General features: G+C 42.3%; 1 protein-coding gene across 2 annotated transcripts in view; it reads left to right on the top strand.

Annotated features, from left to right (window-relative positions):
* FRAS1 (Fraser extracellular matrix complex subunit 1) overlaps window positions 1-15,210 on the top strand; it is a 368,631-nt gene that overhangs the window by 307,308 nt on the left and 46,113 nt on the right. For both annotated transcript variants that reach the window (XM_075284507.1, XM_075284497.1), the window contains 8 exons: window positions 1,329-1,491; window positions 4,153-4,285; window positions 6,137-6,327; window positions 7,169-7,322; window positions 8,997-9,260; window positions 11,283-11,471; window positions 11,725-11,844; window positions 11,933-12,112. In XM_075284507.1, coding sequence (XP_075140608.1) covers window positions 1,329-1,491; window positions 4,153-4,285; window positions 6,137-6,327; window positions 7,169-7,322; window positions 8,997-9,260; window positions 11,283-11,471; window positions 11,725-11,844; window positions 11,933-12,112 — 1,394 coding nt within the window. The remainder of the gene's footprint in view (window positions 1-1,328; window positions 1,492-4,152; window positions 4,286-6,136; window positions 6,328-7,168; window positions 7,323-8,996; window positions 9,261-11,282; window positions 11,472-11,724; window positions 11,845-11,932; window positions 12,113-15,210) is intronic.

The raw sequence follows: 15,210 nt of genomic DNA, 5'->3' as shown, positions 1-15,210 counted from the left end.
TTTTCTGATGTAGTTTTTTTTTTTTTGCAGATTTAACTGCACCACAACTGCACTTGTGAATGCAGCTATAGACTTATAGTAGACAATTGTATACATCCAGTATGTTGTCTGTATTTTCCAGAGTGTACAGGGTCTGGTAATCCAGTTTTTTGACATTGTAGTCAATTTTTGATGCTGAGAGTCACTGTCTCACCTTAGTGATCATGCTTTTAGTATGGAATATTAGTCCAGTGGTGACAATAATACAGCAAAACTACAGTCCTGAACAAAATGTTCATTCTGGGAAATATATCCAATATACAGTTTGTAGTTCACAGACTGCCCATGTGAAACTGGCCTAAGGGTGCTGCCACATGGTGCTGCTGGTTCCAGCATAGCTGCACTCCCAGCTGGAGCCACTGATGCTTTCACTTATAAGTAAGTAGAGCACTTATGAGTTATGGGCTATTTCTCATCACTTTCCATGTGGTAACAGTAAATTTGCACAGCCAGTAATGAGAGTGTAATTAATCAATGTTTTACTTATAAGTGAAAATACCAGCGGCTCCAGCCTGGAGTGTGGCTGTGCTCTGCCCTGTAACACCAGGTGGCAGAACCCATAGGGCAAGGGCATATGCTCAGGTTTGCTGATGCGATGGTTGAAGCCAATACCTAATGTGGATTATGTAGAGGGAGAACTTCTTAGGCAACATTCTAAAATTGCAGCAGATGCATACAGATAAAACCCCACCATCAACAATTGCACAATTATGAAGGTAAATACTATACTGCATCAACAAAACTTGAATGTTTGTTTTGACCTTAATAAGTAGAAATATATTGGATTATATTCTTCTGAATTGAACCATTTAAAGGGGGTTTTCTCATGAAGAGAAGACTGCAGGATCTTTCCAGCTCCATCTTCAACCTGAGCACAGCCAGGCTGAATGTGGGTGGGACTGGTGGTCATTGGCGCTCCCATTCACTTCAGTGTTATCGCAGGAGTGAGCTGTATACGTCGGCTATCTATGGTGCTCACGTTGACTTCAGTGTCACATTGGAGGAAATTTATCAATTGCTATACACCAGTTTTCTGGTGAAGAGGGACGATATTGTGGTGTACATCTGCTTCACCCTTTCATGGACCAAACATGCACGACAACCCCCAATCTGTACCTTACCAGCCACATTGTGCCATGTGAGACCAGACTAAAGTCAGAGCACTGTAATATCGCATTTACAAGTAGTGCAATTGAGAACTTTACATCATAACAACTCTCTGACCTATCTTTTTTTTTTCTTACATGTTGTATAATGTCTTGTAACATGCTTCCTATTTTGTAATGTAGGTATTCCACAATGTCAGAGATAGATAACCGGCCGCTTACTGATCTCTTCCACTTCACTGTGTACAATGAAGACAATGAACGTCTGGATAATCAAATATTCACTATCACTATTACACCCGCCAGCAGGGGTCTTACCATCATTCAGTCTGGAGAGCACATAACAGTAAGTGTCCTCTGACAAGAGTGAAAAATGTAATCTCATAGTCATTTAAAGAACCTTAAACACAGAAATTCACATTAAGTTCCCAAACCCCTTCTCCCTCTACCCTGAATAATCCACTTTAAAAATGAGAAATATATAGCTAGTTGGTTTTCAGCCAACATTGAAGCAGATTGCAGCTCTAGCCCCATGACTTATGGAGTAAACTTCAAGGATCAAGTTTTGTTTTGTTCTCAACAGGTTTCTAACACTGATCCCAAGAATCTGAGTACAGAGACTCATAGAAATCACAAAAAATGTATTTGGCTTTGTCTGAATCAAGCCCATCTGATCCTGTAAGGCAGTGATATGTGTAGTCGAGAGGTGCTGTTTTCTCTCGGCTCATAAGTCAAAGTCCTGCTTTACTTGGGGCTGTTTGCTTTTCTCTGCTCTTAAAGTCCTGCTTTGCCATTATCCAAGCATTATGTTGCATAGGTGTCATCAATGGAATGAAATGAATAATTGAAATTAGACATAAGAGCTCCTAAACTTTTTTTTTATGTAGATTGTGAGCCCCACATAGGGCTCACAATGTATGTTTTTCCCTATCAGTATGCCTTTGGAGTATGGGAGGAAATCCACGCAAACACAGGAAAAACATACAAACTCCTTGTAGATGTTTTGTCCTTGGCAGGATTCAAACCCAGGACTCCAGCGCTGCAAGGCTACTGTGCTAACCACTGAGCGACTGTGTTACCCTGCTCCTAAACTTTTCTGTTACCTTTTTAAGGTTCTCGCGGGTATTGTTTTTTTATGTCACCGAGTACACATGCTTGGAAGCCCCTGTCACTTGTCCTGATTCTACTTCTAACCTGATTTATCTATTTCCGGTCTTTTCCCACTTCCAGAACAATATTTAGAACTCCCCCAACCAGTGTCAATGATGACTGATGATGTAGATGCATGCCCAATTCTTAGAAAAAATGTTTTTTTCACCATTAAGGTCATAGGTATTATAGATATACCCCATATCCCCCGAGTACTGTACTGGAGAAAATAAGACATTATACCCTCCACATCATTTGTGTGGGATAGTACCTGGAAAAGAAAACATTTATAAATTTAGGTCATTATTCACGCCTTACCCCCAAGACTGGGGACACAAAAACATGACCAACCCACAACTTTTGCTTTCTACATATGAGAATGCAGTCCCTTTATACTCCATGTATTAAATTTCATATCACAGGAGCAAGAAAATTAGATTGTAGCTTGGACTTCATCATTTGGGTTGGGTTTGGCCATATAGTCTGAAACACATCTTCCACCCACTCAGGCATAAGACATACAGGAAGCCATAGGTTGTGTCAGACACTCTTTCCAAACAAAACTGTAAACTGTCCAAAAGAAGAGTACACCATCATACTAAAATTATACACGCCATTGAGACTGCGGAAACGGTACCACTCTGCAGTGAGTTGTGGACTTTTTTTTTTTATGACTGCAAGGATTGGATTGGAGGTATCAGAACCCAATAACAAGGAATCACTCACTGTCCTTAAACATACCCCCTAACTTAAGTCTCCTGTGGTAGTCAGCCTTCCTACTGCTGAAACATTTGTGGGTCCAACAATATGATAGGGTTAAGCAGCACATGCCTATACAGAGCACAATGCAATATTTTGTCTCCTTTGAAGTTGAGTGGATGAATTTGCTGACAATAAGCTCTCAGAACTTTGTCATTATAGTCCAGAAAGCATAACCTGTAGAGGTCAGCAGGTTTGTAGGTCCCTATGCTGAGCTACTGGTGTCTCCGGTTCTTTATGTTGTATTCTCTTTACATACGGCAGGGGGATTAATACCGAGCACTTCTCATATGAGCAAATCTCGTTCACACACAATCTGCAGTTCTCCTGGCTTCGTAATCAGTGTCAGGTCCATCACTCTTATATTATTTTTCTTGATGAGATTTTCTTGGTCCTCAAAGTGCTCGGTCAGTACCTTATTCTCTGTTAGTGCTCAGTTCAATTGTGCTTTCTCATAATTTCTGCCACCTGGTATCCAAGTCAATTAATCTTGTGGCATGCAGTTGTAACTTTGCCTGATATTGATCTAGGGAGGCCTGGACTGTTGCTTCCAAAGTACATTGGATACCGGGTGCCAGCCTTTTTGTGACTTCTGTTGCTTACCTCTAATAATCTAATTGGATGTTAGGGTTAAGCTCAGGGTTTAGCGGAGCCTTCTGAGAGCTAAGCAGTGATGGTTCCCTCAGGCCGGGTGCTATTTTGCCTAAGGCCTGCATTGTGGTATCTGGCCTGGTTTCTTATAGGGTGGTGAAACTTTATGGCTTCTTAACAGTAGGTATCGTTCCATGGACTAGTAAGGTCCAGAGGCTGGGGGGGGATTATTGTCTGTTCTCTGCCATATGCATAGCAATAGTGCCAGATATTTAACAAGGAAGGACAAGAGTTCCCTCTTCATTCTCATGACGTGTTAACACTAGAACCAGAAGTCACCTCAACAAACTTTTGTTAGGATGGGAGTAATCCTTTTTTATCTAATCTATAAATTTAATTTGACTGTTTTTAATAGACGGTAACCTTCGTTACTTGCTATACTATGCATGACAAAGAAAACACTAGTGCATATGTTTAAATACATTTTAAAAGTCTGATAAATTCATAGGTGGAAGAAGGAGGGAGGATCCTTCTATCAGCACGTGATGTATTGCCCCTTGAGACTATAACATTTGTACCTCAGCTAAAAATACATATCACCAGTGGACCACGGTTTGGTTATCTTGAGAACTTGAAAAACGGTAAGTCTTGAATGATTTTCTCGATGCTTAGTTGTATCTAGTATCTGTTGTCTGTTTTTGATGTAGTAGCAGTTCTGGAAAGCAAACCATATCTCTTCTGTCAGATTGCTTCAAACTTGCTGCAGGCTATACATTCCTTTTGTGACATGTGCTAATGTTCAGAATGAGCTGCGCATAGATGAATGTGCTGTGTGATGAAGAACTTTATATTGCTGCATAGGTGTTTCTCTGTGAAGTCAGCTGTACCTTCTCACTTTGTAACTCTTTGGTCTGTGTTCCTCGAAATGAATGAAAATTCTTTAACAAATGATTGTTTTTATATCCAGGGGATAGTCAAGATTTTCACATATGGGTTTTTCAGTTACAGGAATTTTCCCAACACATTAGACAATGGCTTATTGCTCCATTATGCATTCACTGACCAGTGAGGTCCAAACTCTAAACCACAAAGTTCAATAGAAAAAAAGAGGTTACAGCAGTACTTAAGGGGTTTTCCAATCTCCCTGTCTGAGCAGTTTGCCTGCTGTCTCTTCTTCTCACTTCCTTTATTCTTCCACAAGCTGGTGGGCAGCTTTGACTGTTTAATGAACAGGACGCTATGACATACCTCAGTAGATATAGAAATTTTCCATAATAGATTTATTATGATTAATAGATATCTAGTGTAAATTCATTTCAAATAATATGCACAGTACATGCATATTATAATACATGAGGTAAGAGAGAACACTTACAACGTTTCTACTCAGTACTTATGTTTTACATAGACATATATAATGGACATTGTCTGTGCCTGTGTCATCAAACTGCAAATAACTGATGTGATTTTCCTGACCACAGAGATTTATATAACATCAAGACAACTCAGTTCTCCAGAGAGCAGTGAGTCATTCCTCTGTCCTGTCTTATCAGATACAAGCTGGGTGTCTTGACAACCATGTGTAAACAACGGAAGAAATAATTTCATATAGCAGTCAAACAAAGCAGCTTTTAGGGCCCCTTCACACTACTGATACGCTGCCTGCTTCTGAACGTTAAAACACGGTCAGAATCAGCACGTATAAAGCAGATCCCATTCATTTCAATGGGGAGCCGGCGTACGAGCGCTCCCCATTGAAATGAATGGGCTGCTTTTTACTCTACGAGTGCTCCCATTGAAGTGAATGGGAAGCGCTCACGTGTACGGCTCGGACTGAGCCGAGCTCCGGGCCCCTTCACACGGCGAGCCGTACACGTGAGCGCTTCCCATTCACTTCAATGGGAGCGCTCGTAGAGTGAAAAGCAGCCCATTCATTTCAATGGGGAGCGCTTGTATGCCGGCTCCCCATTGAAATGAATGGGATCTGCTTTATACGCGTTGATTCTGACCGTGTTTTAACGTTCAGAATCAGGCAGCGTATCAGTAGTGTGAAGGGACCCTTATAAAGCCTTATAAATATGTATTTAGGAAAGTCTTGAATTTACGTAAGCTAGCAGTATAGATCAGATCCTTGAGCTGGGAATACCACTTTAAGCACAGCAGCTTCATCCAAGACCAAGAGCTGTGCAAATTCTGCAATTCAGTCACATTCACTTGAACCTAGCAGTGTAGTAGTTCATGTCTAGAGGTCTAGATAAGCCAAAGGATATCACACATTCATTCTATTGATTGGTGGCAATTTCAGAGGTCAAACGACCATTGATTAGCAAGTAAGGGCATGTTTTAGTGATAAACCAGCACTTACTGTTGTGCGAACTCCCAGTTTTCGTAGATACATGGAAAGTGCTGCACAATATGTTTAAATAGTAAATAAATGTATATGACAGTGGTATACTATTAAATTAAATATTCTTTGCAAAACTTTGAAACAGGAGGCCGAACTTCTCTGGGAGGTCAAGTGGGCTCAGAATCATCGTTTTCTATTCAGGACATCATAGAGAATTATATCTACTATGTGCAGAGCGTCCACGACAGTGTGGAGCCAAGTGTTGACTACTTTAGTTTCTTTATGACCGATGGATCAAGCCAGTCTGAAATACACAATATTACCATCACCATAGAGGTTGGTATTCCAATTGAGGTGGTGCTCAATTGTAAGAGGGTGCATGCTTTTGTGTTCTGTTTCCAATTTCTTTTTTTTCTTTTTTTCTTTTTTGTAAATGTCGATTGCGAGCCCCATTTAGGGATCACAATGTAAATTTAGTTTTTCCTATCAGTATCTCTTTGTCGAAGGGGAGGAAATCCATGCAAACACGGGGAGAACATACAAACTCCTTGCAGATGTTGTTTCTGGCAGGACTTGCTAACTGTCTATTGCACCTTCGTCTTTTCCATAACTTTCAGAAAGAAAAATTGGGTATGCTGGATGTTGGCATGTCCTTCGTTCCCAGAAAAAAACAACTACTGCCATCTTATTCTCCTCTCCACACTGAAATAATCATGTATGCTTGGCCAAGTATACATGTTTATGGGGGAGTCATGAAAAATAGCTGTCACCCAAACCAGCTATCCCATTTGTATGGCCAGCTATTATTGTACTATCTTCCATGCAGGCTTCCTAAACATGCAATGGTGGATAGGGTTGTACATGAGTTTTCCTTCTACACTGTACAAGAAAAGTAACAGTAGTGTACCAGGACAACTGGTATAAAAAAATGTGAAATGAGAATATTAGAGGAAAAAGAAGTTGGTTTCTAGAAAAGCATAAAACACTAATATAGCTTTCTGTTGTATTCATGAATTTATGTTGTTGAAAATTAACAATTCAATAAAATATATTAAAACACAGATTTTGTAAGTCCATGACATTTGCTTTTGTCGCGGTGTCCCTTTTGTGGCATAAAACTATTATGTACACATGTATGAATGTAGTAAAAGAGCTCTTTTTCCATTTCTTATAACAGGGGAAAAATGATGAACCTCCCAAAATATTTGTATTGCCTGTACGTGTTCATGAAACTGCAGGAGCAGTTATAAGGAATTCCTCCTTAAGTGTCCAGGATATTGATACACCAGATAATGAACTCGTTTTCATTGTCACAAAAGCACCTGCTCATGGTAAGTGTTTCATAAATGAGTCAATATCAATAAATGTTACACTTTAAGTGGAATCACTGGTGGCTTGGCCATGTGTACAGCCAGAGCTGTTGTTTGTAGCAGCACCTTTAGTGTTTCACTTTCTTAAGTGAAACCATTGTTGGCCTGGTAGGGCGTGCAGACAGAGCCGTTGTTTCTGGCAACGCCCTTAATGTTTCACTTTCTTAAGTGAAATCACTGGTGTCCTGGCCAGACATGCATGTAGAGCCGCTGCTGTGTGTGACGGGATGAATTGTCTATATATACACAGAAAAGTTGCTAGCTTGAAAATTAAACAATAACGAAGCTACAATTCTTTTATCTTTTGTGATGCTAAAGACTTTTCATAGTACAGTATGTATCATATGTCGTGTGGACAGATAAGTACAACAGATTGCCAAAGTGTCTTGCGACTTTTACTGGGGACACAAGTCTGCCATCAGCAAAGTACGGTGGCAAACTTCTCTTTGTTACAAAGCTATAAGAATATAAGACAATTGCTTTTAGTTATCAGAAGTTCTCTTTACTAACACTGCATATATTCCTACTGTCAGGGTCTGGGGTTGCTAGGTGGGGTGGCATAGACTCACAAGTCCAGATTCTTTAGTCCAAAACAAAGGTAGAGTTTATTTTCACTCAAAAGGGTAGTGCAGCAACAAAAGGAAACAATACAAATATATATACCCACCCGGCTAGGCTCTAACTAAACATAGAATAGGTTACCTCACCTAGAATAACAGAAATCCAAAAGCCAGTAGAATCACTCAGGACACAGCTCCAAAAATATGACCTCTCTGTTTGGCACTCCAGCCAAACTCTGTTGCCCTCAGTCTGCTGCTGGAGCTGACTTCTTAAGCCTCCTTGATGAGGAGACTGTCAACAGCTGAGTCACTGCAGAAACATCCCCAAAGTGTGGACTGGAGGGGGTGGAATAACAGGTCCCACTACCAACCTACCTGCCATTCCTAAAAATCCATCCCAGTAACCGGAACTCTGAAATAACCCTCAGCAGATAATAGTTATCTGCTGAGAAACATTCTTTCTGGAGTTTTCTCATCTCACCCAACTTAGTAGCCTGGGTGAGATGTACACCCCCTCCATTATCTGACCAGCCATCAGCTTACACTACCATCACAAGATCATGCGAACTGGTAAACATGATGAATAATGTTTGGCCAGCTTTAGGCTACATCAAGAATGACAATATAAGAACCCATTTATCCTTGCATTTTTTTGTTCACTATTTTAGTGGAATCTGCTTCTGTTGGAAAGGAAAAAAAGAGAATGTTATACCTGAGAGGTATATGAATGGAAGTCCATTTATTTTTAAACCATGTTAAGTGAAAAACGAGACACATTCTTATCTATTATTCACTTACCCCTGTCCTATCAACCTCTGCCATTTTCCTACAAATAGCAGCAGATTGCCACAGTGCTGGGTCAGACAAGAAAATGAGATGTAGGATTAATTTTACATCATTCACATATATATCATCCATTGCTATTATGTCATGTTGAGTGAGTAACAGTTGTCCAAAATTGTTGCATTAGAAAAACTTTAATATATAAACATTGTTTTCATTGTTGCATTCATTGACAATGTTTTCAACAAATGTGTGTTTGCTGGTAGATAATATTTTAAGTATTTGCCCTTAGGTCATTTACGCAGAAGGCAATTCTACTCTGAACCATTGGAAAATGGAAGGATCTTGTCCCAAGGCTCATCATTTACGTATCAGGACATTTTAGATGAGTTAATTGTATATGTTCCAACGACTGGGGCAACACAATCGGATGAATTCAGATTCTCTCTTTCGGACGGTCGATACACAGATACTGGAAGATTACAATTTACTATTGAGCCACAGAGAAAGGAACCACCACGGTTAGCTGTAAACAGAGGCCTGCAAATCTCAGCAGGTATGACTATTATGTAGAACTAAAGTAAAATAAGAGGTAGGTGGGTCAAAGGAATGTTTATACTGGGTATTAATCTTGTAGTTAGTAGTAGTAATGTATGTATCATGTGTTATATAGACATCAGTCTGCATCTCTGCTTTTCTTTGCACTTAATAGTGTCATACTTGGTTGTGTAATATGCACATGGATGAATTACCTGTTTTATCATCGGCATTCTAAGGCTCCATGCACAAGACCATGTGTTTTGTCAGTGTGCTATCCAGCTAACATTCATTTCTAGGGCCCCAATGCTTATTATCATCGGCTATGAGCCCAGGGCAAAACTCAGAACAGGTTGTGTGCATGTAGCTTTCTACGGTATTGGAAAACTGCTCCTGTGTTGTCTACAGGGTGGGCCATAAGTCCCACACCACCCCTATAAAATGAGAACCGCGTGAAATTTAGTAACCAAATGTCATGATATATGGTTTGGCAGTGGGGGAAAAACTTTTAGGCTATGTTACCGAGTTGGCGGCCATCTTGAAATCCGCCATCTTGGATGCAACTTTACATTTTCAAATGGGAAGGGGGTGTTGTGATACATCAAATCAATAGAGAATTTGATGAGGAATTCAAAGGTGTGCTTGGTTTTGACATATCTTTATTCCTTGACATGTTATTGATGTTTTTGTGTGGTATGACTCTCACTCACGTAGCTCACAGAATGTGCTCAAAATGAGCACAGAGCACTGGCATCCTTACAAGATCCAGTTGCTGCAGCATCTGAATGAAGATGACCCTGACCGGCGAGTTGAATTTGCGCAATGGGTGACCCAGAAATTGCAGCACGATCCAGAGTTCATCCACAAGGTCCTTTTCAGTGATGAGGCGAACTTTTATGTGAATGGGGAAGTGAACAAGCAAAACCACCGCTATTGGTCGGATAGTAACCCACATTGGACAGATCCCTAAAAGTTAGTTGGTAAACAGAAAATCATGGTGTGGTGTGGTATTTGGGCTACAAAGATAGTGGGCCCATTCGTCATCAGGGGTAATCTTAATTCTGCGGGGTATCTGGAATTGCTCTGGGATGATGTGTTTCCTTCACTGTGCACAGAACAAGGCACCTTTCCTGAATTTTACCAACAAGATGGTGGACCTCCCCATTATGGATGTAACGTTCGTGAATTCCTGGACGAACAATTCCCTGGGAAATGGATCGGTCGTCGTGGGCCAGTGGAGTGGCCCCCACGTTCACCTGATTCAAAACAATGGACAACATTTTGAGCACATTCTGTGAGCTGCGTGAATGAGAGACGTACCACACAAAAATGTCAATAACATGTCAGGGAATAAAGATATGTCAAAACCAAGCACACCTTTGAATTCCTCATCAAATTCTCTATCGATGTGATGTATCACAACACCCCCTTCCCATTTGAAAAAGTAAAGTTGCATCCAAGATGGCGGATTTCAAGATGGCCACCAACTCGGTAACATAGCCTGAAAGTTTTTCCCCACTGACAAACCATATATCATGACATTTGGTTACTAAATTTCATGCGGTTCTCATTTTATAGGGGTGTTGCGGGACTTATGGCCCACCCTGTATAATAAGTTTATTGTGCTTATTGATTTCTTTTGGTAGACCATCATAACTAAAGTAATATAAAACGTAAATAAAAAATATCTTTAGATACCAATTTGAGTCCTTTATACTTAAAATACAGAGATACACTGGACCGATCTTTGTAAACCTAGCACAGATTAGGTATAGGTTATGATGTACGGTATATGCTGTAGAAACAGCCCCTATAGTACTGGTGGTGATCTGTGCAGAGTTACATACCCTAAAGCCAGGGAATATGGTGGCCTGAACCAGCAGGAACAGTATTTGTCGTTATGTGGCTGTTTTGCTATGCCTTATAATAAGAAACCACTAGGCAGCATCTGTGTGTATTTGTCAGTACTATGTAATTTCTTGTTGTGTGGACCTTGTCATAGCTGTTTCCAAGTGACACTTCTTTATCTTTTCCTATCTAGGCTCAACAGCTACAATCACTGATCAGCATTTAAAGGGAACAGACATAGATTCAGATGACGCCAAGCTGAGTTATGTCATTAAGAGAGATCCGGCTGTGGGGCAATTACAAATATCTAAGAATAATAACCTGGTCCCAATTTCTGTTAGAGGACCAGTCACCAGCTTTACTCAGATGGATGTTAATAAAGGTAAATCATAACTTTAGCATAACTTTAAGATTTATGATGCCTCGGCAATACCACACAATGTCAGTTGTATCCCTCCATGCCCAGAGTCCGGTCAGGTGGGAGAGTATGCCTAGAGGGCATGCCTAGATGGTAACATTGCTGGTTATTAGTCTATTTATTACAACAATGTTAACCTGCTCATTGTTTTGCCTTATTGAAGTATAACAAAGTATATGAGATATGGTAGTACTCCTATAATCTTGCTCTGTTTTAGGACACATTCAGTATAAGCACAGTAAAGGGGAATCGGGAGGAAGTTTTTCTTTCAAATTTGATGTAGTTGATTCAGAAGACAACTCATTGATCGATCAATCATTCTATATTAGTGTGTTAGGTAAGTATATACTGCATGTCTTTACAGATGTCAAACAAATGGCTGTAAAAATTACCATTAAGGCAGTATTATTCTACTTTGCATTTAGAAGACAGACTGCCGCCATCAATTACTGCCAACAGTGGTCTCACCTTGGATGAGAATACTTGGAAAAAAATCACTACACAGCAACTGTCAGCTACGGATCGAGACAGCGAGCCCAGAGAACTAATGTTCCACATCACTAGGCAGCCTAGCCTCGGGCACCTGGAACACATAAGCTCCCCAGGTATTGGATCGCCCATAACCTCTCCAGATTGTCTGTGACATTGGACAGAATGTTTGTCTATGATTTTTGAGTATGCAAAATACTTGCAGGACCGAATAAATATTCTGTATAGACGACTAATTCACTGCAAAGTCATAGAGGGATTGAAGTTAATTATTTTTGATAATATCTCCATTAATTGATTCATGTAAATGAATCTGTTCCTTTCAATGTCTGTCCGCCATACTCGTGCATGCTCTCTCTGTGAGCAGATTAAATTCTCTGTGAACAAAAGCATAGGGCGAGATTTTAAAGGCTCGCATATACATTACATGGTTGGCTGGTCCCTGGTAAGTATGACCCATATGAATGTAACATATATGGCCAACTCTATTGTAAGTGCTGCACATATATACATATATCCCAACTTCAATAGCCTTAAAGTTAACACAGTTTGATTTCTTGTTCCTTATATACGTGGTAAGGAATAGAGATGAGCGAACACTAAAATGTTCGAGGTTCGAAATTCGATTCGAACAGCCGCTCAATGTTCGTGTGTTCGAACGGGTTTCGAACCCCATTATAGTCTATGGGGAACAGATACTCGTTAAGGGGGAAACCCAAATCCGTGTCTGGAGGGTCACCAAGTCCACTATGACACCCCAGGAAATGATGCCAACACCTCTGGAATGACACTGGGACAGCAGGGGAAGCATGCCTGGGGGCATCTAACACACCAAAGACCCTCTATTACCCCAACATCACTGCCTAACAACTACACACTTTCCACATTCAAAAAAACCTCTATCAAAGTGGGAAAATACCTGGAAACCTTCTTTACTCCCCAAATGGATGGACACAAACCCCAATTTAAGCTCAACAAACAGTAACAACCACCCCTTTAAATCACGTTCCCCATGACAACCACAAATGGAATAGGCAATGGGAATTCCAAAAGCCCTCACCCTTAACTGTCATTTTGAGTGTGTGTGTGTGTGTGTGTGTGTGTGTGTGTGTGTGTGTGTGTGTGTGTGTGTGATGTGGTAAGACCTTCCAAAATTCACTTTTCTAGCCCTTAACATGAGCCCTTCCAAACAAAGTTACATGACCTTAAGCTGAGCTACCAGCAGAGATTGAGGCCCTTGGCATGAGTAGAGCCTTGCACCAGCAGTGTTTTTGGCACTTAGGGTGAGTTGAGCCTTGTACCAGCGTGTGTCCCTTAACATCAGGCGGGCCCTAAGTTCTGCGCTTTGCACAAAAGTTCCACATTAACTAGGCTGAATGGTACAAAGATTAGTAGGCCCGAGAACCAGGAACAGGTCTTGCAATGGCTGTCGGATAACGCTTAAAGCACATTGTCCACCAGCCAGTCAGCCTCTACCTCCTCTTACCCAACAGTCTTGTCCTCCTTCCACCCAAAATTCCCAATCTTCTCAGAACAATAACCCCAACTGTCCCTGCTCCCCAGAGCTGTTCTCCCTTCCTTTGACTGTACCGCAACCTGCCCCTCCATTTCGCGATTCCACGGACCTAACAGACGAGTATCTGTGTCCAGATGCTCAAACACTAGAGTCTCCTCCATTCCATCTCCGGTCGATTTGGTGGCGGATGACCAGCAACCCACCCTCATCGACGACGATGAGACGCAGTTGCTGTCAGGGCAGCCAGTTGACATGCGCATTGTGCAGGAGGAGGAGGCGAGACAGGAGTTGGAAGAGGAGGTGGTGGACGACGAGGACACCGACCCCACCTGGACAAGGCAGATGTCAAGCTGGGAAAGTAGTGTGGATGTTGAGGCAGGTGCAGCACCAAAAAGGGTAGCTAGAGGCAGAGACATGTCCAGAGGCAGAGGTCAGCTGCTTTGCCGAAGCCAGGCCAGACCCGGAATGTCCGAAGATGTTCCCTTTTGTACCCAGCCCAGAAAAACTCCCCCATCGAGGGCACGTTTCTTGAAGGTGTAGAGTTTTTTCAAGGAATGCGCCGAGGACAGATATAGTGTCGTCTACACAATTTGCCTCTCGAAATCGAGTAGGGGCCCTGAGAAGAGCAACCTGTCCACCACTTCAATGCACCGTCATTTGGAATCCAAGCAATGGAATCAGTGGCAGGCAGCAACGGCAGGACAAACGTCGCCCGCCGTTCATGCCACTGCCTCTGCTCACAGTGCTGGCGATGCACTCCAGAGGACGAGCCAGGACATCACTTCATCTGCCTCCGCCACTTTGTTGACTTCTCCCTCATCCTCCCCTGTTTCTGTCTTATCTCCTTCTCCTGCACCATCAAAGGCACCATCAGGCGCTTCTTTACAACAACCCACCATCTCTCATACATTGGAGCGCCGGCAGAAATACACTGCTAACCACCCACCCACGCAAGCCTAGAACGCCAACATCGCTAAACTGCTGGCCCAGGAGAGGTTGGCGTTCCGGCTTGTTGAAACTCCCGCCTTCCCGGACCTGATGGCAACTGTGGCACCTCACTATGCCGTCCCTAGCCGTCTCAACTTCTCCCGGTGTGGCGTCCCCGCCTTGCACCAGCACGTGTCACTCAACATCAGGTGGGCCCTTAGTTCCGCGCTTTGCTGCAAGGTCCACTTGACCACCGACACTTGGACAAGCGCCTGTGGTCAGGGATGCTGCAGTGCTTATCTTTAATGACAGGCAGGGTGAATGTGGTGGAGTCTGTTCCCCGGGTGCAAACTGGGGTGGCCTATCTCCTCTCCCAGGCCAAAATTCATGGCAGGAGTAGACTGAAACCCTACGACGCTGCAACCTCCACCACAGCTACTAGCGGCAAACGCTAAAACACTGGTGTGGGGAGACGTCAGCAGGCGGTGCTGAAGCTCATCAGCTTGGGGGACAGACAGCACAGTGCCTCCGAGGTCAGGGATGCCATCCTGGCTGAGATGGCATTTTTTTTTCCCTGCTACACCTGGGGCCTGGCATTTTTACGCCTGTGATAATGGCTGGAACCTGGTAGCGGCTCTGGAGCTTGCCAGCCTCCAACACGTTCCATGTTTGGCCCACGTCTAACCTAGTGGTGCAAAGTTTTTTAAAAACATACCCAAATGTACCGAAGCTACTGTTGAAAATGCGGCGCTTGTGCGCCCACTTTTGCAA

Source organism: Leptodactylus fuscus, chromosome 1 (assembly GCF_031893055.1).
Source record: "Leptodactylus fuscus isolate aLepFus1 chromosome 1, aLepFus1.hap2, whole genome shotgun sequence".
NCBI lineage: Eukaryota > Metazoa > Chordata > Amphibia > Anura > Leptodactylidae > Leptodactylus > Leptodactylus fuscus.
Note: the sequence above shows the minus strand (reverse complement) of the source record. Positions and strands in the feature narration are given on the sequence as shown.